The sequence below is a fragment of the Mixophyes fleayi genome, chromosome 2, assembly GCF_038048845.1.
Source record: "Mixophyes fleayi isolate aMixFle1 chromosome 2, aMixFle1.hap1, whole genome shotgun sequence".
Taxonomy (NCBI): Eukaryota; Metazoa; Chordata; class Amphibia; order Anura; family Limnodynastidae; genus Mixophyes; species Mixophyes fleayi.
In genome coordinates this window covers 235,296,261-235,323,188 of record NC_134403.1, presented here as the reverse complement: position 1 = coordinate 235,323,188, position 26,928 = coordinate 235,296,261, and the positions used below count along the sequence as shown (strand labels likewise).

The 26,928-nt window shown below is 43.9% G+C and overlaps 1 protein-coding gene across 15 annotated transcripts in view; it reads right to left on the bottom strand.

Annotated features, from left to right (window-relative positions):
- Positions 1–26,928, bottom strand: part of KIF21B (kinesin family member 21B) — a 463,280-nt gene that overhangs the window by 66,566 nt on the left and 369,786 nt on the right. For 14 of the 15 annotated variants that reach the window (XR_012688103.1, XR_012688104.1, XM_075195637.1 and 11 more), the window contains 2 exons: positions 2,303–2,416; positions 2,163–2,201 (listed from right to left, as the gene is read on the bottom strand). The exons of the other annotated variant lie outside the window; for it this stretch is intronic. Coding sequence is in view for 12 of the 14 variants with exons in the window: in XM_075195637.1 (XP_075051738.1) it covers positions 2,163–2,201; positions 2,303–2,416 (153 nt within the window). In the remaining 2 variants the exon portion in view is untranslated. The remainder of the gene's footprint in view (positions 1–2,162; positions 2,202–2,302; positions 2,417–26,928) is intronic. 15 annotated transcript variants of the gene reach the window in all.

Genomic DNA, 26,928 nt, shown 5'->3' with positions numbered 1-26,928 from the left:
ACAATGGATTTGCGCCGGACAAGACCAAGGCAGAAGACAGAAGAGAAGACAAGAGAAGAGAAGAAAAGAAAGAAGCTGACAAAAGGTAAGTAAAGAAACGGAGAGGCAAGGGGAGGAAGGAAAACAGAAGGGGACAGTACTATAAAGCAGAGGGAGTAAAAAAACGGGGGAGAGAGGCTATGATTAAAAAAAAAAAAAGAAGAGAGAAGCACTTATAAAAAAAAAAGGGGGAGAGAAGCACTTATAAAAAAAAAAGGAGAGAGATGCACTTATAAAAAAAAAAAAGGGGGAGAGAAGCACTTATAAAAAAAAAAGGGGGAGCGAAGCACTTGTATAAAAAAAGGGGGAGAGAAGCACTTATAAAAAAAAAAAGGGGGAGAGAAGCACTTATAGAAAAAAAAAAAGGAGAGAGAAGCACTTATAAAAAAAAAGGGGGAGAGAGAAGCACTTATAAAAAAAAAAAAAGGAGAAGCACTTATAAAAAAAAAAAGTGGGAGAGAAGCACTTATAAAAAAAAAAAAAGGAGAAGCACTTATAAAAAAAAAGGGGGGAGAGAAGCTCTGATTAAAGAAAAAGGGAAGAGGCACAGAGTGAAAAAGAAGGGGCAGAGAGGCTGAGAGTAAAAAAAAAAAAGGGGGAGAGAGGCACAGAGTAGAAATGGGGGAAATGGGGGAAAGCAGCATGGAGTGCGCAGTGTGAGCATAAGGGGGCACAGTGTAGTGATGAAGGAGCACAGTATTGTGTGTGTGATGGCAAAGGGGGCTTGTTGCAATGTAGTGTGTGTGAGGTAGGTGGTGGCTAATTAATTGGTGCTATTTTGTTTGTAGGGTGATGGTGAGGCAATTTAATAGTGGGGACTATTAATTTAAGATGGGGTGGTTTGGGGGCTATTGAATATGGGGGTGAGTTTAGGGAGAATGAGGTCTATTTATTAAATGTGACTATAAGTTATTTAATGGTAGTGATGATTGCGGGAAATAGGTATTGCTGTTTGCAGGAAGGGAATAGGTTTATTTATTAAATATGAATACTATTATTTTAATATTGGGGCTGGAGGAAGGCCTAATTATTAATCATGGGTGCTATTGATTTAACGCCGGGGCTGGCTGTAATTTTCTAAATGTAGCCATTTTTATTTTCCAAATAGGCTCTTCAACATTTCAGGATCCGGACAAGCCACAACTACAGAAACCAGCAGCCACAGGTGGAGAAAGTGAGAAGAACAGGTAGGAGAGAGCAGCACAGTGTGTGAAATTTTGTGATTCTAGTAGGGACAATACCAATTTTTGGTGAGTGTTGTGCCCAATGTAAGGTGCAGGCCAAGACTGAACTGTTTGTGTGCACACTGCATTTTTTGTATACTACACTGTGGTACTAGATGTCCTGAAAGTCAGGAGTGCTTGGACATATGTGACGCTCCAGCACATTGAGAGCCTAGTGATTTTGATGTTAGCCACGCCCCAATGGTGCATTTGCCACGCCCCCATTGGCATGACCACGCCCCCGATATATTTTTTTTTGCATGCTAGACTATAAGGGGGGCCCCATGAATTTGTTGTACCCGGGCCCTGAATTCCTCTTGGCAGCCCTGCCAGCATCTGGTGATGTCTATGCGTTCCAGACTTCAGGCTGTAATTGACTGCAAAGGATTTGCAACAAAGTATTAAAAAGTGAAAGTTTGATGTAGGATTGTTTAGTTTGTCCCATTACTTTTGGTTCCTTAAAAAGTGGGAGACACATATAGAAACCGTTGTAATTCCTACACCGTTCACTTAATTTGGATGTAAATTCCCTCAAATTAAAGCTGAAAGTCTTCAGTTACAGCACATCTTGTTAGTTTCATTTCAAATCCATTGTGGTGGTATAGAGCCCAAAATATGAGAATTGTGTCGATGTCCCAATATTTATGGACCTGACTGTATGTGTCATATTTAATGGTGGTTTAAAAGGCACTTTTGGAAATGAGGGATTTGTTTATACAAAGTAGAAATACAGCTGTAAAACAATAGATTGTGACGGAGAGATGGTACGCATTAAAGAAATAAGCAGAGCAGCTTTTTTGTTGATAACAAGAAGCAGAAGTAAAGTACTAAAAACAAGCTTACAGAAAGTTAAGCGAGGCACATGCACACATAGGGTAATACTTAAGACTGTTTCAGTACCTGGAAACATCAGCAAATGAGCAGTCATTCTCATCAGACCTATAGAGAAAGTTCAAGATTAAAAAAAGAGAATGTGGAAATGTTACAAAGAAAGGATGAAAGATTATGAGGAAGGTGGTTCATTAAGAAACATTTCTTACTTATCCAGTGCAGTTCCTGTGCTTGGGTTGCTTGTTAAACGTGAAAATACATTTTTGTCATTACGAGGACGCATTGGAGGTGAAGAAGGGGGTGACAAATGCGAGTCCGGGGCCCTGAGAAGAAATACACAATATGTAACAAAATAGTATCTGTGATCGCTTTGTGTAACCTGTGTAATTGACATATCATTGTTCTTATCCTATTGCAATTAAAGTTGTGCATAAGCTGCTACCTATGGCTATTATATATTCACTTCCTCATATACAGAAGCTTTTACTTTAAGGTTGAACTAAAGATAATAAATATAAATATATTCAAAGTCACAGAGATGTTCATACAACAGCAAGAGGCTGCAAGCCAAATTCTTTTATATAGGTTAAAGAACGCTTCAGTTACTTTTAATATCCTTTCTATTTAACAGTACACGGTCCTGGTATATTACCTATAATACGCACAGAAATGTTTGAAACAAAGAGAGTCACTTGTGTAAAGAAATCTTCATAGCAATGTGAGTGGTAATAACTATGGCCATGGTATAAAACTACGCTACTAACAAATTAAATGAAAAACATTTTCTCTGTTTTCCAAAGAGGTTCTTGAACCAGTTTGTTAAATAGGCTCTAACCTGAAAATTTTATATAAATTCTCAAGCTTTACGTAGTTTGAGAAATTTGAAGCACATTTGAGCAAGGTTCAACCATGTCATCAAGGCAAGAGTGAGCAATTTGTTTTCTAGCTACACTCTCAATCACAGAGACCATAGGGACTAAATAAACTCTGTTTTGAGACTATTTTTTTACTTCAGGACATTGTGGTTATTAACACCTAATTAACCTTTTTTGATTTATCAGGTTCCAGATGCTGTCAGAGTTAATATGCTGATATTGAATCTTGCTTTTCATGACAATTAACATGTTCCTTTTATAGTAGTATGGTTATTACATTGATATTTAAGACGCATGTGGTATATAGTTAATTGTTAAAATTTGAATATACTTGAAGTTTAGAGAGTGCAGTCATTTTTTATTCTTTTCAATAATTGGAACATCTTTACTAGTTGACAGTAAGTTAAGTGGTATACAGTGCCAGGACAACCCTATTAAAATAAAAAATATTGGAAGGTTTGAATTAAAAAAGAGACATTAGGAAAACTAGTTTTTTTAAGTTGGAAGAAAGGAAGAAATGCATCTGAACAGTGACCTAGTATGTTAAATATATTTAAGATCAGTAGAGAGATTTATCTAAGGTAATTTTCATATCAAGCACCAGAAAGAGGACAAGAGGCCATTGAATAGAATAAAGAGAGTTTCATCATCAGCATAGGTAGGGGTACATTATTGTAAGGGTAATTAACATTAGGAATTATTTACCATATGAAGCAGTGATGTCAAATTTAGAAAAAAATGTAATATGGATTTGATGGCTTTCATGTAACAAAAGTTATCTGTAGCTATAATGAGTAAATTACATTACTTATATATAATCACAGAAAAGTTTCAAAATGAGCCATGTAAAAATTACTCTTATAAGATTGATGATTACATCACTACTTACTGCATATAAGGATGCATTGTACTGGATATTTACATATATTCATGTCACTTATGTAGCATAATAAGAAATGTTTCCAAAGTGCGCTCCAGACAGAACCACATATTCTTCAATACATACTTCTTTTATTGTTTACAAAAACATAAAAAACAGGAACATTTTGTATGAATTACTGACCCAGCGCAAAGGCATTGTCACACATACACAAAACAAGCTGCCGATGAAATTTGTTTAGTCCAACTGTCTTATTCTTCTTCAAATAAAGGAAAAAGATTTTCCAAGATGTCCTTATTGTTTCATTCAAAATAAACAAAATTATTCATAATTAAAAAAATGTGAACTCAAAAAATGATATATACAACAACAATTAATAAACAATAAACTCCCAAAAATGTTTTATGTATGTGCACCACCACATGAGTGCACAAAAAACTTTATAAGGTATATGATAACCCTTGAAAGCTGTAGCAATAATTAAAAAATAAGTAAAAGATCCATACGCTGTATCTGTCATGCATTAAACATTGAAAAATGTCAGACTTATTTCTTATAACTCTTCTTTAATTAGTATGCATATTAATATATATATATATATATATATATATATATATTGTGAAAGTCGAATAATTGGATGTAAGTATATTGATTAAAATTGTTTTACCGTGCGATTGCATTCAGTACGCCACATGTCATGACACAATCGGACGATAAATAATGCACGCATACACTTACACATTCACTTATATATATTTCATATTTATTAAGGTTCCACATTTATTTATTAGTAAAATGTATTTGATTGTTTATTTATGCATAGATAATAATGTAGTAAAGGTATTTATGGTTCAGGTGTTTTAAAAAGTAAAGAGTTTGGTCTTATATTAAAGCGTATTTCACCAGCATTAACCCGGTGTAGGCAGGGCAGCGATCGCATCTAGCGATCGCAAGATACAAGCAATATGAGTTTAATACTCAAAAGTTCTTTAGTGTGGGTCAGTTTGAACTGGTCATTCAGAGTGAAAACATGTGGACAATGGTTGGGGGAAGTTGCCCCTCACCCCTTTGAAAGGATCAAATGAATTGACCTATAACCTGCAAGGAACTGGAATATCATTAACCCTGGACCAATGAAGACCTCACTAAGTGTTATCTGTATACTATATACAAGTATGCTGGCATTTGTTCTTGCTCCCTTTGATCCTGGCATCGTGAGAGCATGGCTGTATTCACTGGACCTAGGTGAACACTATAAGGAAGATGTCATGTATTCGGTGCTTTTATACTTTCCTGCTTTATTGTAACATCTTTAATACGTAAAAAGGGCTTGCTGTAAATGCTGCTATATTTTGCAATTAAATATTTTTGTGCATTGGAACCACAACAATCGCATTGGACAATGTTTTATTGGTAAGCGATAAAATGACTTTAATAATATATATATATATATATATATATATATATATATATAGTAACAAAAGGAGGCATTTAGCTGGCAATATGCAGAAAAAGCAGGGAAGTAGAGTAAAACATTTGTGCAGTAATGCACCTAGAGTGAAGACTTATGTATGAAAAGCAATAGTTTCAATTTGGTTAAACTTACAGGGTGTGTCTGGTTATGCAAACAGAGCCAGTGATGGGTGTTTTCTTTTAAAGAGAAGGTGGGTGTGTCACCTGTCCATCAAGCTAAGGCTGGGGGAGGAGCATCATGTATAAAAGCTTGTTTGTTTCATTTGTTCAGGGAGATCAACGCTGGGGAAGCTGGCTGATCTTGAGAGAGAGAGCTGAGCTATGTCTAGCTAGCGTTTAGGGTCTCCAAGTATTGCTGTGAAATCTGTACGGTGTCAAAACATTTACCATCCTGACAATAAAACTACATAAAAAGGAAGAAGTTGTTCGCGTGTGCTTCTGCAGTAGCGGGCTCTTTCCACAAGTGGTGTCAGGAGTGGGATACTCCGGGAAGCAAGTTTCCGCTACCCAATCCGCGCAGACGTCAACATGGAGGAAGTACTGAGAACCCTCGTGAATGTGGCCGCTGCGCAGCAACAGCAGCAAGCTCAGATGCTACGAGTTGCCGAGGCACAGGTAGAAAACACAAGGCTCTTAAGAGAAGAGTTAAGCCAGGTGAGACATGACAGAAATGAACCACTTGGTCCGGTTCTCCAGAAAATGTCGCCAGGTGATGACATAGAAGCATATCTGGTGTCCTTTGAGAGACTTGCAAAAAGGGCAAAATGGCCTCCTAAAGATTGGGCTGAGAGGCTGGCGCCATATCTGACTGGTGAAGCTCAGCGAGCGTATATGGATCTAGACGAGGAACAGGCCTCTGATTATTTGTGCCTAAAGTCTGAGATATTGCCTCGCATTGGAGTTTCCGGGCCAGGCCGAGCCCAGCGCTATCACCAATGGTGCTATGATAAAGAAAAATCGGTCAGAGCGCAAGTGGCTGAGCTTTCTAAAATTTTAAAGAAATGGCTGCAGCCTGAGGAGAATTCACCTTCTCGGATTATTGAAGTTCTGGCGATAGATCACTGCATCCGAGGGCTGAACCGCAATTTGCAAAGGTGGGTTCTGCAATCAGACCCACAAACTTATGAAGAGCTTGCCACCGTGGTAGAAAGGTTTTGTGCGCTACAGCAAATGACTAAAGAACCTGCATTTGTGCCAAAGCCGCTGCCACGCCAAAAGGCAGGTTTGACAATCCTTGCTACAGGGCCCAATGGCAAAACTGCTACGGACAGAGGGCCAGGTGCAAAGCCATCTAATCTGAAGTGTTTTGAATGTGGTGAGCCAGGCCACTTACAGGCAGAGTGTCCTAACCTACCGGAACCCATGGACTGTTCCGTGGCACATATTGGGCCTGCTTTTCCAAGCTGTTTTACCATGAGTCCCACATCAGGAAGTCCTTGTTTGTTCCGAGTGACTGTGCTAATCAACCAAAACCTTGTTCTGGCCCTGGTTGAGTCGGGGAGTGAAATCTCATTGGTTTCCAGCTCTGTCTTACCCGAAACCATAACTTCTCGGTTGCCCAAGGTGAAGGTTCTTTGCGTACATGGCATGACAGAGGAGTATGAAAGAACAATACTACCAGTCACACTCAAAGACAAAACTGTTATGGTGGTAGCTGCCATAGCACCTAAACTCCCATATCCACTCATTTTGGGGTGAGACTTCCCACTGTTTAATGATGTCCTCCGTGAGCGGATCCGGCCGGACATGCCGGCAACTGATGCAACGGTCGGAAGCTCGGTCTTAAAGGAACCGCCTAAGAATCCACAACATCTGGACATCGATCTTTGGGAACCGCCAAACCGGAATGCCATCCTGGGAGTCATAGCAGGAGTTCCACAAAAGCATCCACCTGTGGGGAAACATGGACAGTCCAAACTAGCATTGGTCGTTGATGTCGCAGATGAGCCCACCCCACCTGTCAGTGAGGATACGGACTGGTCCGCAATACCAATTTTGTTTCCTCTGCAGGACTTTGCTCGAGACCAACTTAATGATGCCACTTTGGAACATGCCTTTAAAAGTGTGACTGAGGTAAATGGGGTAGCGAAAGCCACCCAGCCTGCAGAAGGTATACCATATTTTATTGTTAAAAATAATTTCCTGTATAGAGTTGCTACTGTATAGGGGGATAAAGTAGAACAATTAATGGTTCCTCAGGTCCATGTAACCCTAGTGTTAAAAGCAGCACATACACATGTCTGTGGGGGTCACCTAGGGGAGGATAAAACATGGGAACGAGTTCTGCTTAGGTTTTACTGGCCCGGTGTACACATGGCAGTGAAAAAGTATTGCCAGTCCTGTCCCATTTGTCAGAGAACCTGTCCCAAACCCATGTACAGGGCACCTCTCATTCCAATACCAATAGTACAAGTTCCCTTTGAACGGATAGCTATGGACCTTGTGGGGCCACTGGAAAAATCCACACGTGGGCACCAATATATACTAGTGGTGCTTGACTATGCAACCAGGTATCCAGAGGCAATTCCCCTACGAAATATAAAGTCCAGCACCATAGCTAAGGAACTTGTATTGATGTTTACATGCTTGGGAATACCCAAAGAAATTCTAACAGATCAGGGTACTCCTTTCATGTCTAAACTGATGAAGGACATGTGCCAGTTGCTAGGGGTTACGGCGCTTCACACCTCTGTATACGATCCACAAACAGATGGCTTGGTGGAACGCTTTAACCGCACATTAAAGCACATGCTCAGGAAAGCAGTGGCTCAAGAAAAAAAAGATTGGGACACTCTTATTCCCTATTTGATGTTTGCCATCCGTGAGGTACCTCAAGCTTCAACAGGGTTTAGTCCCTTTGAGTTATTGTTTGGGAGACACAGTGTTAATAATTATTAGTCCCTGGGCGCATAAACAATGTTAACTTGTAAAATAGGCAATTTAATAAATCGTATAATGGTATATTCATACAGTGCTGTACATAAACACATATATAGCAGTGATAAAATGACCTTTTTGTGGTAGATCACTAGCAGCACCTTACATATATCAAACATAAGTAGCAAGCATAGAAAGGCAATATTGGAGCAAATACATAAATGATAATTGTATACCAGCTGGTAGCTGTTTGTAGCTGTCTGGGAGAACAACAATATATGGACCAACAATCCGTTTCTCCAATTTTTCCATCTTTGGTATAGATACATCGATGACGTCCTGTTCATCTGGACAGGACCCCAAGACCAACTTACACTTTTCCTTAACCATATCAATTCTAACGACCTGAACCTACACTTCACTGTGGACACTAGCACAAAGGTCATCAATTTTCTGGATTTACAGATTTACATCCAACAAAATCGAATTGAAACCAAAACATTTTTCAAAGAGGTAGACTCCAACTCATTTATTCCATCAACAAGCAGTCACCACAACAATTGGATGCGCAATATACCTAAAGGCCAATTCACAAGAATAAGGTGCAACTGTTCCAATAGAGGATTTCGATAACCAAGCAGAACTACTTAAGAACAGGTTTCTTGAGAGGAACTATAATCAGGAAACAGTTGAACAGGCCCTAGCAACTGTTAGGGAAACAGACAGGACTAGTATCCTTTGTAAAAAGAATGCCCCAGCTGCTGAATTTAATGTCCCGTTCATAAATCAATACAGCAATGACTCAAAAAGAGTCGAGCACATCATTCAGAAGCACTGGAAAGTTCTTCTGGGAGACGAAAAACTCAAAGAAATTCTCCCAAATAAGCCAAGGTTCATTTATACAAAAGCAAACAGTCTTAGAACCCAACTTGTACATAGTACCATAGCACCAAGCAAACCGAATACCGGCGAGACTTGGCTTAAAGAGAGAACAAAGGTTTTTTTTCACTGTACCAGATGTGCAGCGTGCATTAGACACACTAAACCATCTACCCTTTACACCTCAACAACTACGGGAGAAACACACCCCATAAAGGAGAAAATTACATGTGATACCACAGGGGTTATTTACCTCCTACAATGCCCGTGTGGGTTACAGTACATTGGGAGAACTATTAGAAAACTTCACGTCAGAATCTCCGAGCATCATAGAAACATCAGAAAGGGCTTTGATAAACATAGTGTTTCTGACCACTTTGCCAAACACCATTCCAAGGACCCATCAAAATTGCAATTTATGGGTATTAAAAAGGTCATCAAACCTTGGAGAGGGGGAGATTATATAAAATCCATATCGAGAGAAGAGTCCAAGCATATCTACTTTATGAAAACTCTTACACCAGAAGGACTCAATATTGACTTTGAATTAGGCCAATTCCTCTGAGATCCCCTCTGTGCAATCTACAACCCTGTTTCCATACAAGCACTCGTCAACCAATGTTATAACTACATATGGGAAATAGAAATCACCCAATCCTGTACTATTATCATTACAACCCCTAACCAGCGGTTAATGTGGGAATCCCGAGTGTCCAATATAACTTTATTGCTAAATATTATTGGCATGACCCACTACAAGTATGGGCCACCACATTGTTACATAACTAGCCCAACTACCATCACCAGTCGTAAATGTGGGGGCGACATTTATGACCATATGCTTATGTACTTGTGTTAAATGTAACAATATGGCAACAGAAATTTGTTGCAAATATAATTATCACTTGCCACTACGCAGCCAGTAATCAGGATCACTGCTCCCCGGAGCTTTTAGAGATGATTATTAGACATTGCACTACTGCAAAAGGACTTTGGACTCCTTATAACGGAATCAAATGAAGTAAGATGCAGGTTTTGCAATCTATCTGGGGATATTATCAACAAGGCTGTAACTCTGCAAGTTAAACACTAATATGGACACACTTTATGTGTTTGCATCTATTTATGGTATATTATCAGTCTACCAAATGTAATCTTAGCCCTAAAATAACCAATACACAATGTGGAAGATACAATTACAAACAGCTGGCACAATACAAAAGGAGAAACAAATTTATTCATCACGATTCCCCCCATTGGATGGGACATCTGTCTGTCAAAGATGGGACATATGACAACACAAATGACCTATCAGCAGCCTACCCGGAGCATGGGCGCCTATTAAAAGCTAATCAATGGGCCCCCTTTTACAATCCCTGAGGAAGCCCCAAGGTGAAACGCGTTGGGTTGAAGCCACACATCAACACACTGCACAGTTCTTTGCAGTTTTGCTGACAACAACCATATCCAAACCCACCGCTACGAGCGGCGGCATCACAGTCGCATGCGCAACATTATCCATTCTGAGACGGACACTTCCGCCAGGGCAGCAGGACGTGAGAAAATCTCCACGGCAACGGGCCCAAAACACAAGGGAGCGTTTCAGGTTAGGATTATCCACAACTATGTGGCATATATAATCACTCTTAAACCAGGATTTGTTTCAGGACTGAACCATTCCTATTTGGGGATCATTCACTGTCTGCACTATTTCTACTTGTTACATATCCTCACTCAGGAGGAATGGATTATGAAATCCACAATTGGACATTGTTTGTGATTAATACAAGATACGTGTTGGACTCGTGGACTATAACTCAGCGCTTGTTGCACACGCGGTCAGCCCGATTGGCTACCAGCTGGTATACAATTATCATTTATGTATTTGCTCCAATATTGCCTTTCTATGCTTGCTACTTATGTTTGATATATGTAAGGTGCTGCTAGTGATCTACCACAAAAAGATAATTTTATCACTGCTATGTTTTTATGTACAGCACTGTATGAATATAACATTATACGATTTATTAAATTGCCTATTTTACAAGTTAAAATTGTTTATGCGCCCAGGGACTAATAATTATTAACACTGTGTCTAAGGGTTGAGCCACCCTTTATCCTTCCCCTTCCCCTTCCCTTTTTTCCCCTCCGGTCCCGCGTGGCTGCAGTGTCCACAAATCCATATTTGTAGGGATTGCTGAATCACCATCCTTTCTATTGTTTGGGAGACAGCCCAGGGGAATTTTGGATATGTTAAAAGAAGGGTGGGAGCAGCAAGGTCCCAGGGAGCCAAATCTGGTACAATTTTTGTCACAAATGTATGAGAGGCTAGGAAAGATAGGGCCCATTGTGCAGCAACATGTAAAAGAGGCCCAGGAACGACAGAGAAAATGTTATGATAAAAGTGCTGTTGTTCGATCTTTCAAGCCTGGGGACAAGGTCCTAGTCCTGGTTCCCACCCAGGAAAGCAAACTTTTCGCCCATTGTCAAGGTCCATATGAAGTTCTGGAGGCTGTCGGTCCTGTCAATTACAGGGTCCGCCAGTTAGGTAAGAGAAGGGAGGAACAAATATATCATGTCAACCTCCTTAAACCTTGGCATGATGAGGAAACCTCTCCTCAGGTAGCGAGTACTGCCATTGAAAAGTCTGAAGTGCCCATAGAGCCAGCTTTGTCCATTCAGCAGAGACAACAGACTGAAGAAATGATTTGCCGGAACAGGGATGTCTTCTCTTCCATTTCTGGGCGTACAACCTTAATCGAACACGACATTGTCACTGCACCAGGAGTCATTGTAAGGCAGAAGCCGTATCGTATTCCCGAAGCCAGACGGGTGGATGTGAGAAAGGAGGTCGAGAAGATGCTCCAGTTAGATGTGATTGAAGAGTCCACTAGTGAATGGAATAGTCCCATTGTGCTTGTCCCGAAACCCAATGGGACAATTAGGTTCTGCAATGACTTTAGGCACCTAAACAGTATGTCGCAGTTTGATGCCTATCCGATGCCACGTGTGGATGAACTAGTGGAAAATCTTGCTGGTAGCAATTATTTAACAACCCTTGATCTAACAAAGGGTTATTGGCAAGTTCCCCTGACTTCCACGGCCAAGCCAAAGACTGCATTTTCCACCCCTGATGGTCTCTATCAATATAAAGTCCTACCCTTTGGGTTGCATGGGGCACCTGCCACCTTCCAAAGGGCCATGAATAAATTGCTACGACCTCACACAGCTTATGCAGCCGCTTACTTGGACGATATAGTGATTTATACTCCAGACTGGGGATCACATTTAGCCAAAGTTGAGGCGGTCTTAGCTCCATTAAGGTCAGCAGGGTTAACAGCTAACTTAGAGAAATGTGCCATAGCCATGAGAGAAGCCCAATATCTGGGGTACATTGTTGGTCGAGGGCATGTAAAACCCCAGGTAGACAAAGTGGAGGCAGTCAAAAATTGGGCAAGACCAGAGAAAAAGTCGCAGTTAAGAACCTTTTTAGGCTTAGTAGGTTACTACAGGCGGTTTGTAAGCCACTTTGCCACTAGAGCTGCTCCACTTACGGACATGTTAAAAAAAAGTTGTCCAGATAGATTAACCTGGTCTGATTCTGCAGAAACTGCCTGGTCTAATTTTCGGTTAGCTCTTTGTTCCTCCCCAGTTCTACAAGCACTGGATTTTACCCGGAGGTTCTTCCTCCAAACTGATGCTTCTGGTGTTGACTTAGGTGCAGTCTTGTCACAGGAGAAGAATGGAGTAGAAAATCCTGTCCTGTACCTAAGCCGTAAGTTGCTTCCAAGGGAACAAAAATATGCCACTGTGGCTTCAACAGGGTTTAGTCCCTTTGAGTTATTGTTTGGGAGATAGCCCAGGGGTATCTTGGATATGTTAAAAGAAGGGTGGGAGCAGCAAGGTCCCAGGGAGCCAAATCTGGTACAATTTGTGTCCCAAATGTATGAGAGGCTAGGAAAGATAGGGCCCATTGTGCAGCAACATGTAAAAGAGGCTCAGGAACGACAGAGAAAAAGTTATGATAAAAGTGCTGTTGTTCGATCTTTCAAGCTTGGGGACAAGGTCCTAGTCCTGGTTCCCACCCAGGAAAGCAAACTTTTCGCCCATTGGCAGGGTCCATATGAAGTTCTAGAGGCTGTCGGTCCTGTCAATTACAGAGTCCGCCAGTTAGGTAGCAGAAGGGAGGAGCAAATATACCATGTGTCACGGGCACTAGGAGTTTCTACCCAGGATTTACCAGGTGTGATTATGCTTACCAGAGGGGCGGAGTTTATCACAGCGATCCTCTGGGCAGTATGGTGAATGGTTGGAACAGATCAACAACTTAGGATAAGAAATGTCAATGGAGAGTCAGCGACTTGCAGCTATGCAGCAGGAGAGTCAGTGACTTGCAGCTATGCAGCAGGAGAGTCAGCGACTTGCAACTATGCAGCAGGAGAGTCAGCAACTTGCAGCTATAATGCAGAGGTAGGTATAACAACTGATGTGCAGTGAAAACTCGTGCCAGTGCAGGAGGGTAGCGGGGAGAGTCAGTGGTCTGCGGATAGCAAGTTGTACCACTGCTGTGATGGGAAGACTTGTCCAGGTGCAGGTAGGTAGCGAGAGCGTCAGTGGTCTGTGGATAGCAAGTTGTACCACTGCGGTGATGGGAAGACTTGTCCAGGTGCAGGTAGGTGGCGGAATAGCGGGTAGTCTGTCGCGGCAAGTATACCACTGATGAGCAAGGGAGACTTGCCCAAATGCAGGCAAGCAGCTGAATAGTGAATAGTCTGTGGCGGGTACGTTACCACTGATGAGTAGAACAGGCTTGTCCAGGTGCAGGTATGCAGCTGAATAAAGAATAGTCTGTGGCGGGTACGTTACCACTGATTAGCAGAGCAGGCTTGTCCAGGTGCAGGTATGCAGCGGAATGGCAAGCAGTCTATAGCGGGTACGTTTACCACAGAAGAGCAGATAAGGCTTGTCCAGGTGTAGGCATGCAACGAAGTAGAGGTAGTCTGTAGCGGGCAAGTTTACCACGGATGAGCAGAGAGGACTTGTCCACAGCAAAACCGATCACACGAGCAGCACACAGGAAACACCTAGGAGTCTCAAGGGAATGAGAACCAAGAACAGGCAACAATACTAAGGACACAGGTGCCTTAAATAGTGAGTGGTGATTGATTCACCAATAGGATTAAAAGCAAGGTTATAAGTTCAAGAGTCCTGCACATGCGCAATCCAGTCAAGATGGCGGACGGCCGCGGCTTAGGACAGGCACCGGCAGGAATGAGAGAGAGAGCCACGTACCAGACCAGAGGCACTAACTGTCCGGTGAGTATCAGTACTCCCCCTTTTAAAGGTGGGCACAGAACAATTGAAACCGGGTTTGCACGGATATTTGGAATAAAATTTCTTTAGAAGAGCTGGAGCATTGAGATCTTCTGCGCGGATCCAAGAGTGCTCCTCAGGGCCAAAACCCTTCCAATGCACCAGGAAGCGAAGGATTCCACAAGAGATTTTGGCATCCAGTATATGGGTAATCTCGAACTCCTCCTCTTGATGAGCTTGAACTGGGCGAGGTACTGAAGGAGGAACCGAGAATGGGTTGATGATGAGATGCTTGAGTAATGAAACGTGGAAGGCATTGGAGATCCGAAGGTTATTTGGTAATAACAACTTGAAACACATGGAATTAATCACTTGAGTGATTTTATATGGACCGATATAACGTGGGGCAAACTTCATGGAAGGAACCTTCAGGCGAATATTCCTGGTAGAAAGCCATACGCGGTCCCCAATTTTGAGTGGTGGAATTGCTCGCCTCTTTTTGTCAGCAAAAAATTTATATCTGGAAGATGCCTTGTTCAGGGAGGTTTTAACCTGAGACCAGATAGTTTTAAATTTCTGGCATAAATTCTCCACAGCAGGAACTTGGGTGGGAGGGAGGGCAGGAAATTCTAGGAGAGACGGATGGTGACCGTATACCACAAAGAAAGGTGTTTTCGAAGATGACTCATGATACATATTATTGTGGGCGAATTCAGCCCATGGAAGCAAGTCTACCCAATTGTCCTGGTTGGCTGAGGAAAACATTCTTATGAAAGTCTCTAAATCCTGGTTGACTCTCTCGGTCTGCCCATTCGACTGAGGATGGTATGATGATGATAATGACAGTCGAATACCCAAGGTTTTGCAAAGGGCTCGCCAGAATCTGGAGATGAACTGCAATCCTCTGTCCGAAATGATCTCAGATGGACATCCATGAATCCAAAAAATTTCCTTGATGAAATGGTCAGCCAATGTAGATGAAGAGGGTAATCCTGTCAAAGGAATGAAATGGGCCATCTTTGAGAATCTATTTACCACTACCCAGATGGTATTACATTTCTTGCTGGGGGGAAGATCAGTGACAAAATCCATACTTATATGGGTCCATGGTTTGGAAGGAATAGGTAGTGGTTGGAGTAGGCCCGCCGGTGTTCTACGGGAGGTTTTAAATTGGGAACAAATGTCACAAGGAGCCACAAATTCTTTGACATCTTTCCTAATCGAGGGCCACCAATAGCTCAAAGAGAGAATCTCTAGTGTTTTTCGTTCTCCAGAATATCCAGTGAAGCGAGAGGAGTGATACCACGACAAAATCTTTTTATGCAGAGGTGGTGGCACAAGGGTTTTCCCAAATGGTAGAACATTGGTGGAAGAAGTGGCCAAACTCACAGATTTAGGATCCAATATAGGACGGTCAAAACAATCTTCAATGTCAGAGGAAGCAGCAACCGCCCGAGACAATGCATCAGCTTTTTTATTTTTTGAAGCCGGTTTGAAAGTTATGATTAAATCAAAGCGAGAGAAAAAAAAGTGACCATCTTGCTTGTCGGGGGTTCATACATTAAGCTGAATTTAGAGAAGATTTTTGTGGTCAGTAAAAATAGTCAAGGGGTGACGAGCCCCTTCCAGTAAATATCTCCACTCCTCTAAAGCCACCTTTATGGCCAATAGCTCCTTATCCCCGATAGTATAGTTCTTCTTGGCAGGTAGAAGAGCTCGGGAGTAGAAAGCACAGGGATAGAATTTCCTTTGTTCTGATCTTTGGGATAGAATGGCCCCTAGTCCAATATTAGAGGCATCTACTTCGAGGAAGAAGGGAAGGGTCACGTCAGGTTGTCGAAGAACAGGAACAGTGGAGAACGCCTTCTTAAGGAATTGAAATGCTTGAAGAGCCTCAGCCGACCATTGCTTGGTATTGGCGCCCTTACGGGTCAGAGCCACGATTGGGGAGACAATGGAGGAGAAACCTTAAATGAAGCGTCGATAATAGTTCACAAATCCTAAGAAGCGTTGAATCGCCCTGAGAGTAGTTGGCTGGGGCCAAAGTAGCACTGCATTGACTTTCTCCGGATCCATGTCTAGACCAACTCCAGAAACAATATATCCCAAGAATGGAATCTGGGATAATTCAAAGGAACATTTTTCTAACTTGCAGAATAGTAAAATTTTTCAGAGTCTAGAAAGGAACTCTGCCACATGCTGTTGATGGGAGGACAGATCTTGCAAGAAAATCAATATGTCCTCCAGATAGACGACAACACAAACATACAACAGATTCCGGAAGATTTCATTCACGAATCCCTGGAAGACAGCTGGGGCGTTACACAACCCAAAAGGCATGACTAGATATTCATAGTGTCCATCCCTGGTGTTAAAAGCTGTCTTCCATTCGTCTCCGGCCTTAATCCGAATTAAGTTGTAGGCGCCACGAAGATCTAGTTTAGTGAATATTCGAGCTCCCTTGATGCGGTCAAACAGTTCGGTAATTAACGGATAGGGTAGCGATTTTTGATGTTAAGGCCTCGATAGTCTATACAAGGTCGCAATGACCCATCCTTCTTCTTAACAAAAAAGAACCCCGCACCAGCGGGAGAGGTGGACGGCCGAATAAACCCACGATGGGGTGGAAGGCGTTCTGACTGGGCTTTATCGAATACATCCGCAAAGGAAGCATACTGTGGAGGAAGGCCGGACGGACAAGGTGCTATAGAAGATTTATTTATTTTTACTGGAACAACTCGAGTCAGACATTTGTTATGACAATTCGGACCCCAGGAAATGACTTGCGGAGTGTTCCAGTCAATCTGAGCAGAATGGAGTTGAAGCCACGTAAAGCCAAGTACAATAATACTGGTAGTAACAGAAAGGACAAAAAAAGAAATTTGCTCTCGATGTAAAGCTCCGATTTGAAGGGTCAAAGGAATGTGTCACGGGCACTAGGAGTCTTTGCCCAGGATATCACCAGATGATGAACTTACCAGAGTAATATAGTTGGCACTATGGTTCTCTGGTAGCAGGGTGACAACGGAACAGGAGAAACAGCAGATGGTGAGAGAATGCTCGAGGAAAGTCTATGACTAGCAGCAACTGGTAATGAGTAGATGAATGTACACGAGGAACCAGATGGACAAGGAAACGTGAGGAAAGTCAGTGGTCTGCGTATAGCAAGTTGTACCACTGCTATAGTGAGGAGGAATGTCCAGGAGTAGCGAGGAGGTAGTGAGAGTCAGCGGTCTGCTTATAGCAAGTTGTACCGCTGTCTATAGTGAAGGAATGGAATCCAGGTGAAAGTAGGTAACGGGGAAGTCAGTGGTCTGCGTATAGCAAGTTGTACCACTGCTTATGTGAGAGGATACTTGAAACTGGTGTCACAGGGAACGGGAGTCAGTGGTCTGCGTCAGCAAGTTGTACCACTGCTATATATATGTGAGGGGCACGAGGAGATGAATGTAAAGCAGAGTATACACGGGGCACACAGAACTTGATCCCACGATGATATCCACAATACAACGATAACTGACAAGCACTGCTTGAAGTATACAAAGTCACAATAGCTATCCAGGCAATAGGAAACAAAGTCAATGGTAACAATAGCTTCAGTGGATAGGAGGCTCCGGAGGAGAACACAACTCAGTCCAGATGGATATGCAATACAAAAGCAAAGTCAATGGAAAATATGCATACCGCGGTTCAGGAGAGCAGGCTGTCAGAGAGACGTGCAGGGATACCTGAAAGGCTGAAGGCCGGCAGGAGGAGAGACCACTGGATGGTGGAAGCGGTAATCAGGTTGGTGCAGCGCACGGCAGGTAATCCAGAATCAATGAAGCAATACTCAGGAAGCAGTAGTAAGTGGAACTGGAAACATGAAGAACACGGGAGAGTTGAGGCTGTCTGGTATCCAGTAGTAGTGGTGGAGGCAGCGGAGAGAAGGCACGCTGAACACGGGAGAGTAGAGGCGGTCTGGAACCCTGTAGTAGTAACGGAGGCAGCGGAGAGCTGACACGATAAACACAGGAGCGTTGAGACGATCAGGAACTCTGTAGTAGTAACGGAGGCAGCGGAGAGCTGACACGATAAACCCAGGAGAGTTGAGACGATCAGGAGTCCGGTAGTAATAGCAGATAGGAATCAGCTGAGTGCAGGCACGATGAACACAGGAGAGTTGAAGTGGTCTGGAAACCACAATAGCAGTAAACAGGAATCAGCAGGAGCTGAATACACGAGGAACACAGGAACACCTTCAGAGGCTCATGGGGAATGAGACTCCAAGATCAGGCAACCAGGTAATGATCACAGGTGGTTTAAATAGGGAGGGTTGCCTGATCATCCAATCAATTAAAAGCAACAGGTACTGAAGGTTTGATAAGGGCTGCACATGCGCAGACCCTCAGGATGGCGGACGGCCACGGTTCCTGAACACATGGGAAATGGCACTCACAGTCCGGTGAGTGACAGAATGGTACGTTGAGTAATGATTCCATTGATAATTCGTGAGCCATCTATAGCGGTGACAACAATAACTGTTTTTAAAGGAATCACTGGTAAGGACCACAGACACACTAGAGAACTTGAAATAAAACTTCCGGCAGCACCAGAGTCCAGAAGTGCTTGAGACGTAAATGACTTGATAGAAGTGGAAACAGTAACAGCGAAAGAACAAATTTTAGAGTCCATGAGACATGGAGAGGATTCCAGGGACCCTAACCTTACCTCTCCGGAACAGGTTAGGTCCTCGCGTTTCCCGACTTTCTGGGACAAGAGTTCAGCATATGAGTAGGGTCAGCGCAATAGATACAGAGTCTATTTTTCACTCGTCGCTCCGTCTCCTCAGAAGTTAGTCTAGAGCGTCCTATCTCCATGGGTTCTACAGGAGGTGGGAGGTGACGAACTCGAGATGTCGGGCGAACGGAGACTTTAGATGAACTCTCTCTTTCAGAATCTCTTTCTCGAAATCTCATGTCTACTCTGTGGCACAGAGAAATCAAATCATCCAAGGAAGATCGTAACTCTTGTGAGGTCAGAGCGTCTTTTATTTTGTCAGCAAGACCCTGCCAGAAGGCAGCTATCAGCGCCTCACTGATCCATTGGTGTTCAGAGGCAAGTGTATGAAATTGGATTACGTACTGGCCTACTGAACGGGATCCTTGGCGTAGTCGGAGAATACTGGAGGCAGCAGAAATAACACAACCAAGTTCGTCAAAAATTCTTCGGAAGGTTGAAATAAATATAGCACTATCTTCTAATAGAGGGTCATTTCTTTCCCACAGAGGGGAGGCCCACGCCAGAGCCTGTCCGGAAAACAAAGAAATTAGATAGGCAACTTTAGAGCGATGAGTAGAGAAATTGTGAGGTTGAAGTTCAAAATGAATGGAGCACTGGTTGAGAAAACCCCTACAAGTTTTCGGGTCTCCATCATATTAAGCGGGAGCAGGCAGGTGTAGCGTAGAAGTGGTAGACACCTGGGATGGCACTGGGGGAGAAGAAGACACTGGAGGATCAACAGTGGCTGATACATTTTGCACAGGGCCTCCTCGGGCGGCTAGGGCCTGAAAACATTGGAACAGCTGTTGCTGCCGAACATCTTGTTGTTCAATCCGAGTAACCAGATGCTGCAGCATCTCCCTAGCTGTTGGGTCCGATCCTGGGTCTGTCATGGCCTGTTCTTACTGTCACGGGCACTAAGAGTTTCTACCCAGGATTCACCAGGTGTGATTATGCTTACCAGAGGGGCGGAGTTTATCACAGCGATCCTCTGGGCAGTATGGCGAATGGTTGGAACAGAGCAACAACTTAGGATAAGAAATGTCAATGGAGAGTCAGCGACTTGCAACTATGCAGCAGGAGAGTCAGCGACTTGCAGCTATGCAGCAGGAGAGTCAGCGACTTGCAACTATGCAGCAGGAGAGTCAGCGACTTGCAGCTATAATGCAGAGGTAGGTATAACAACTGATGTGCAGTGAAGACTCGTGCCAGTGCAGGAGGGTAGCGGGGAGAGTCAGTGGTCTGCGGATAGCAAGTTGTACCACTGCTGTGATGGGAAGAGTTGTCCAGGTGCAGGTAGGTAGCGGGAGCGTCAGTGGTCTGCGGATAGCAAGTTGTACCACTGCGGTGATGGGAAGACTTGTCCAGGTGCAGGTAGGTAGTGGGAGCGTCAGTGGTCTGCGGATAGCAAGTTGTACCACTGCGTTGATGGGAAGACTTGTCCAGGTGCAGGTAGGTAGCGGGAGCATCAGTGGTCTGCGGATAGCAAGTTGTACCACTGCGGTGATGGGAAGACTTGTCCAGGTGCAGGTAGGTAGCGGGAGCGTCAGTGGTCTGCGGATAGCAAGTTGTACCACTGCAGTGATGGGAAGACTTGTCCAGGTGCAGGTAGGTGGCGGAATAGCGGGTAGTCTGTCGCGGCAAGTATACCACTGATGAGCATGGGAGAGTTGTCCAAATGCAGGCAAGCAGCTGAATAGCGAATAGTCTGTGGCGGGTACGTTACCACTGATGAGCAGAGCAGGCTTGTCCAGGTGCAAGTATGCAGCGGAATGGCAAGCAGTCTATAGCGGGTACGTTTACCACAGAAGAGCAGATAAGGCTTGTCCAGGTGTAGGCATGCAGCGAAGTAGAGGTAGTCTGTAGCGGGCAAGTTTACCACGGATGAGCAGAGAGGACTTGTCCACAGCAAAACCGATCACACAAGCATAACACAGGAAACACCTAGGAGTCTCAAGGGAATGAGAACCAAGAACAGGCAACGATATTAAGGACACAGGTGCCTTAAATAGTGAGTGGTGATTGATTCACCAATAGGATTAAAAGCAAGGTTATAAGTTCAAGAGTCCTGCACATGCGGAATTCAGTCAAGATGGCGGACCCCCGCGGCTTAGGACAGGCGCCTGCAGGAATGAGAGAGAGCCACGTACCAGACCAGAGGCACTAACCGTCCGTTGAGTGACACCATGTTAACCTCCTTAAACCTTGGCATGATGAGGAAACCTCTCCTCAGGTAGTGAGTACTGCCATTGAAAAGTCTGAAGTGCCCATAGAGCCAGCTTTGTCCATTTAGCAGAGACAACAGACTGAAGAAATGATTCGCCGGAACAGGGATGTCTTCTATTCCATTCCTGGGCGCACTACCTTAATCGAACACAACATTGTCACTGCGCCAGGAGTCATTGTAAAGCAGAAGCCGTATCGTATTCCCGAAGCCAGACGGGTGAACGTGAGGAAGGAGGTCGAGAATATTCTCCAGTTAGATGTGATTGAAGAGTCCACTAGTGAGTGGAATAGTCCCATTGTGCTTGTCCCGAAACCCAATGGGACAATTAGGTTCTGCAATGACTTTAGGCGCCTAAACAGTATGTCGCAGTTTGATGCCTATCCGATGCCACGTGTGGATGAACTAGTGGAAAATCTTGCTGGTAGCAATTATTTGACAACCCTTGATCTAACAAAGGGATATTGGCAAGTTCCCCTGACTTCCACGGCCAGGCCAAAGACTGCATTTTCCACCCCTGATGGTCTCTATCAATATAAAGTCCTACCCTCTGGATTGCATGGGGCACCTGCCACCTTCCAAAGGGCCATGAATAAATTGCTACGACCTCACACAGCTTATGCAGCCGCTTACCTGGACGATATAGTGATTTATACCCCAGACTGGGGATCACATTTAGCCAAAGTTGAGGCCGTCTTAGCTTCATTAGGGTCAGCAGTGTTAACAGCTAACCTAGAGAAATGGCCATAGCCATGAGAGAAGCCAAATATTTGGGGTACGTTGTTGGTCGAGGGCGTGTAAAACCCCAGCTAGATAAAGTGGAGGCAGTCAAAAATTGGGCAAGACCAGATAAAAAGCCGCAGTTAAGAACCTTTTTAGGCTAAGTCGGTTACTACAGGCAGTTTGTAAGCCACTTGTCACGTACATACAGGAGTACTGCTAGGAGCCATGAATATGGTGAAAACACTCTGTTTATTTGCAGAAAAGTATAAATAGCAGGTAATCAAGAGTAGTAATAAATACCAGGTGCAAGCTGATGCAGGAAGTAATATGAATGTTCAGAAACCAGCAGGTACACAGCTAATGCAGGGAAGCAGGAGGTATGAACAGATTCCAAGCAGCATGTAACCAGAGGAGCAAGGCAGGAGGAAGAATCCACAGGGTGCAACAAGAGGATATGACATCAATAACCAGCAACGTGTTCTGGGAGTGACAGGTATAAATAAGGAAAAAGAGACCACACCCAGGTGCATGGGATAATTAGAGAACAGAAAGGTTGACCCCTAAAGCACAAGAAATGCACAATAGCAGCACCTCTGGACATCAGAGGTACTGCTGCAAACACATAAAAAGAACAAATACAAATAATAAAGTCCAAAAGGTAGGAGCTGCCAGGCGGATCGTAACAGTACCCCCTCCCTTAAGGGCGGATTCCAGACGCCCAAATTACCACCAATGTCTGAATTCATCAGAATCATAGTCCACAATAGGGGCCCTGGCAGAAAAGTCCTCGTCCATGGGCGGAAAGGCAAAGGGGACCATGCCAGCTGCCAGTTCAAGCACTGCAGAACCACCTCTCTTCTTACGTCCTCCTCTCTTACGGGCCTTCCTTGGAGTTGGGATCTGCACCAACTGGGAGGAGCACAAAGGTATCACTTGGCCAGGTGAGATGGGTGGTACTGCTGATAATGTAGAGGCCCCGCAAGATGGCATAGCGGGAGGTGTTGGTGAAAACTTGTTGATCACAGCCTCAACAAATAGTTGTAAGTCAGACAGGATGGGGTGATTAGACTTAATCAAAGGGTTTACCCATTCCAAAGCTTCTCCTCTACAATGTGAAATAAGTAACAGTACCTGTCTCTTAGGGCTGTTAACAAGCTCTGGTATAAAGGGAACATAAGAAACAGCAAATCTCAGAAGGGCACTAAGTTGGAAAATGTGCCCCTCAAATAAAGGCAACGGGTCAGACATGGTACCCTCAGCACAGGATGACTCGGACTTGGCAGCAGACCCGGACTGAGCAGCAGACTGTCACGGGCACTAGGAGTCTTGCCCAGAATTTAACCAGATGACTGGGCTTACCAGAGTAGTGAAGTTCACACAACGGTCCTCTGGTAGCGGGGTGACTAGCGGAACAAATATCACAGCAGATGGAGAGAGAATGCCAATAAATAACAGGAAAGTCAGTGACTTGCAGCAATCTTTGGTCAATGAATCAGCGACTAGCTGATATAGTGGAAAGGCAGATTTGAACACGGAGATCAGGATGGACGTGAGTAGATGCAGAGAGGTAGCAGGGAAGTCAGTGGTCTGCATACAGCAAGTTGTACCACTGCTTAAGGTGAAGAGACTTGTCCAGGTGCAGGTAGGTAGCGGGGAAGTCAGTGGTCTGCGTATAGCAAATTGTACCACTGCTTATGGTGAGAAGACTTGTCCAGGTGCAGGTAGGTAGCGGGGAAGCCAGTGGTCTGCGTATAGCTAGTTGTACCACTGCTTAATAGGTGAGGATGTGTACAAGTGTTGATGAGTGGAAGCATACAAAGATAATAGGATGCAATCACAGTTATGCATATAACGACTGAGTAGTACGGTTAATTCCAAACAGGTATGCAGCGTAACAATAACAGTCTATAGTGGGTATGGATACCGCTGCTGAGCGTGGAAACTTGTCCTAGTGGATATGCAGAGTAAACGTAGAAAGTCAATAACAGATAGGCATACCGCTATTCAGTAGAACAGTCTGTCCACAGGGAGATGCAGGAACTGCAGAGACGCTGGACGGCAAAGACGAGTGTAGGAACCACAGGTGAGTAGATCCGGTAATCAGAGTCCAGCTGAGGACAGAGGCAGGAAATAGAAGACTGTAGCAGGTATGGAAACCAGCGATGAGTAGATCAGGAATCAGTAGGAAACTGAAGACACTAGTAGAACACAGGGGACACCTTCAGAGACTCACAGGGAATGAGACTCCAAGATGAGGCAATGAGGTAATATACACAGGTGCCTTAAATAGGGAGTTGCCTGATCAACCAATTTGGATTAAAAGCAACAGTCACAAGAGTTCTTGGGAGCTGCGACATGCGCAGACCATCAGGATGGCGGACGGCCGCGGTTCAGGATAGGTGCCGGCAGGAAGGCTAGGGAGCCACGCACCAGCGCAAAGGCACTCACGGTCCGGTGAGTGACAGTACCCCCCCTTTTAAAGGTGGGCACAGAACACATGGAGCCGGGTTTGCCCGGATTCTGGGAATAGAATTTTTTCAGGAGAGCTGGGGCGTTGAGATCATCAGCCCGGATCCAGGAACGCTCCTCTGGGCCAAAGCCCTTCCAGTGCACAAGGAAACGAAGAACTCCTCGCAAAATTTTTGCGTCTAATATATGAGTGATATCAAACTCCTCCTCTTGATGAACTTGAACTGGCCGAGGTGCTGAAGGAGTAACAGAGAAACGGTTGATGATAAGAGGCTTGAGTAATGACACATGGAAGGCGTTGGAGATACGAAGGTTCTTGGGTAGTAGAAGTTTGAAACAGACTGGATTTATCACTTGAATGATCCTATATGGACCAATGAAACGAGGAGCAAACTTCATAGATGGAACCTTCAAGCGAATATTTTTAGTAGAAAGCCATACACAATCTCCAATTTTTTGTGGTGGAATAGCCGGTCTCTTTTTATACGCAAAGGACTTGTATCTGGCAGATGTTTTTTTTAAACAGGTTTTGACCTGAGACCAGATATCTTTGAAGTTCTGACAAACAGTCTCCACAGCAGGAACTTGGGTGGGAGGGAGGGCAGGAAATTTCGGGAAAGACGGATGGTGACCGTAAACCACAAAGAATGGACTTCTTGAAGATGACTCCTGATACATGTTGTTATGGGCGAATTCAGCCCATGGGAGTAAATCTACCCAGTTGTCTTGGTTGGCTGAGGAGAACATCCTAATGAAAGTTTCAAGATCTTGATTGACTCTCTCGGTCTGTCCGTTTGATTGAGGATGGTAGGAAGATGAGAGTGATAACCGAATACCCAAGGTCTTACAAAGAGCTCGCCAGAATCTGGAAACGAATTGCACTCCCCTATCCGAAACAATCTCAGAAGGACATCCATGAATTCGGAAAATCTCTTTGATGAAATGATCAGCCAGAGTAGATGAAGAAGGTAAACCGGTCAAAGGAACGAAATGTGCCATTTTCGAAAATTGATCCACCACTACCCAGATGGTATTACACTTTTTACTTGGAGGAAGATCGGTGACTATGTCCATACTAACATGGGTCCAAGGTTTGGAAGGAATGGGTAGTGGTTGTAGTAATCCTGCTGGTGTTCTGCGGGGAGTTTTAAACTGGGAACACAGCTCACAAGCGGCCACAAAGTCTTTGACATCTTTCCTCATAGAGGGCCACCAGTAGCTTCGAGAAAGGATTTCTAAGGTCTTGCGTTCACCCGAATGTCGAGAAAAACGTGAAGAATGGAACCAAGACAATATTTTCCTCCTAAGAGATGGAGGCACGAGGGTTCTCCCAAATGGTAGCACCTTGGTAGACGAAGTGGCCAGAGACACACACTTGGGATCTAATATAGAATGGTTAGGACCATCTTCAACGTCTGAGGACGTCACGAATGCCCGAGACAGGGCATCTGCTTTTTTATTTTTGGCAGCCAGTTTGAAGGTTATAATAAGTTCAAAACGGGAAAAGAAAAGAGACCATCTTGCTTGACGGGGATTCAAACATTGAGCTGACTGTAAATATGACAGGTTTTTGTGATCTGTAAAAATAGTTACAGGATGACGAGCTCCCTCCAGTAGATAGCTACATTCTTCTAATGCTGCTTTTATGGCCATCAACTCCTTGTCCCCGATGGTATAATTCCTCTCCGCGGGTAGAAGACCTTGGGAATAAAAGGCACAAGGATGGAGTTTTTGTTGCTCCGATCTTTGGGATAATATCGCCCCTAAGCCAACATTAGAGGCGTCTACCTCTAGGAAGAAGGGAAGCATCACATCAGGCTGTCGAAGAACAGGAGCAGAAGAGAAGGACTCTTTGACAGACTGAAAAGCTTGAAGGGCCTCGGAGGACCACTGTTTAGTGTAAGCCCCCTTGCGGGTCAGGGCCACTATAGGAGAGGCAATGGACGAAAACCCTTGAATGAAGCGTCTGTAATAATTTGAAAATCCTAAAAAGCGTTGGATTGCTCGGAGAGTAGTTGGCTGGGGCCAACGTAATACAGCGTTCACCTTTTCTAGATCCATCTTAAGACCGACTCTGGACACAATGTATCCCAGGAATGGAATCTGGGACAACTCGAATGAACATTTCTCTAGTTTGCAAAATAAAGAATTTCTTCGGAGTCTGGAAAGGACCTCTGCCACATGTTGATAATGAGTGGTCAGATCCTGGGAAAAAAATAATATGTCGTCCAGATAGACGACGACACAGACATACAGCAAGTCCCGGAAGATCTCATTCACGAAACCCTGGAAGACAGGTGGGGCGTTACACAACCCGAAAGGGCATAACTAGATATTCATAATGGCCATCCCTGGTGTTAA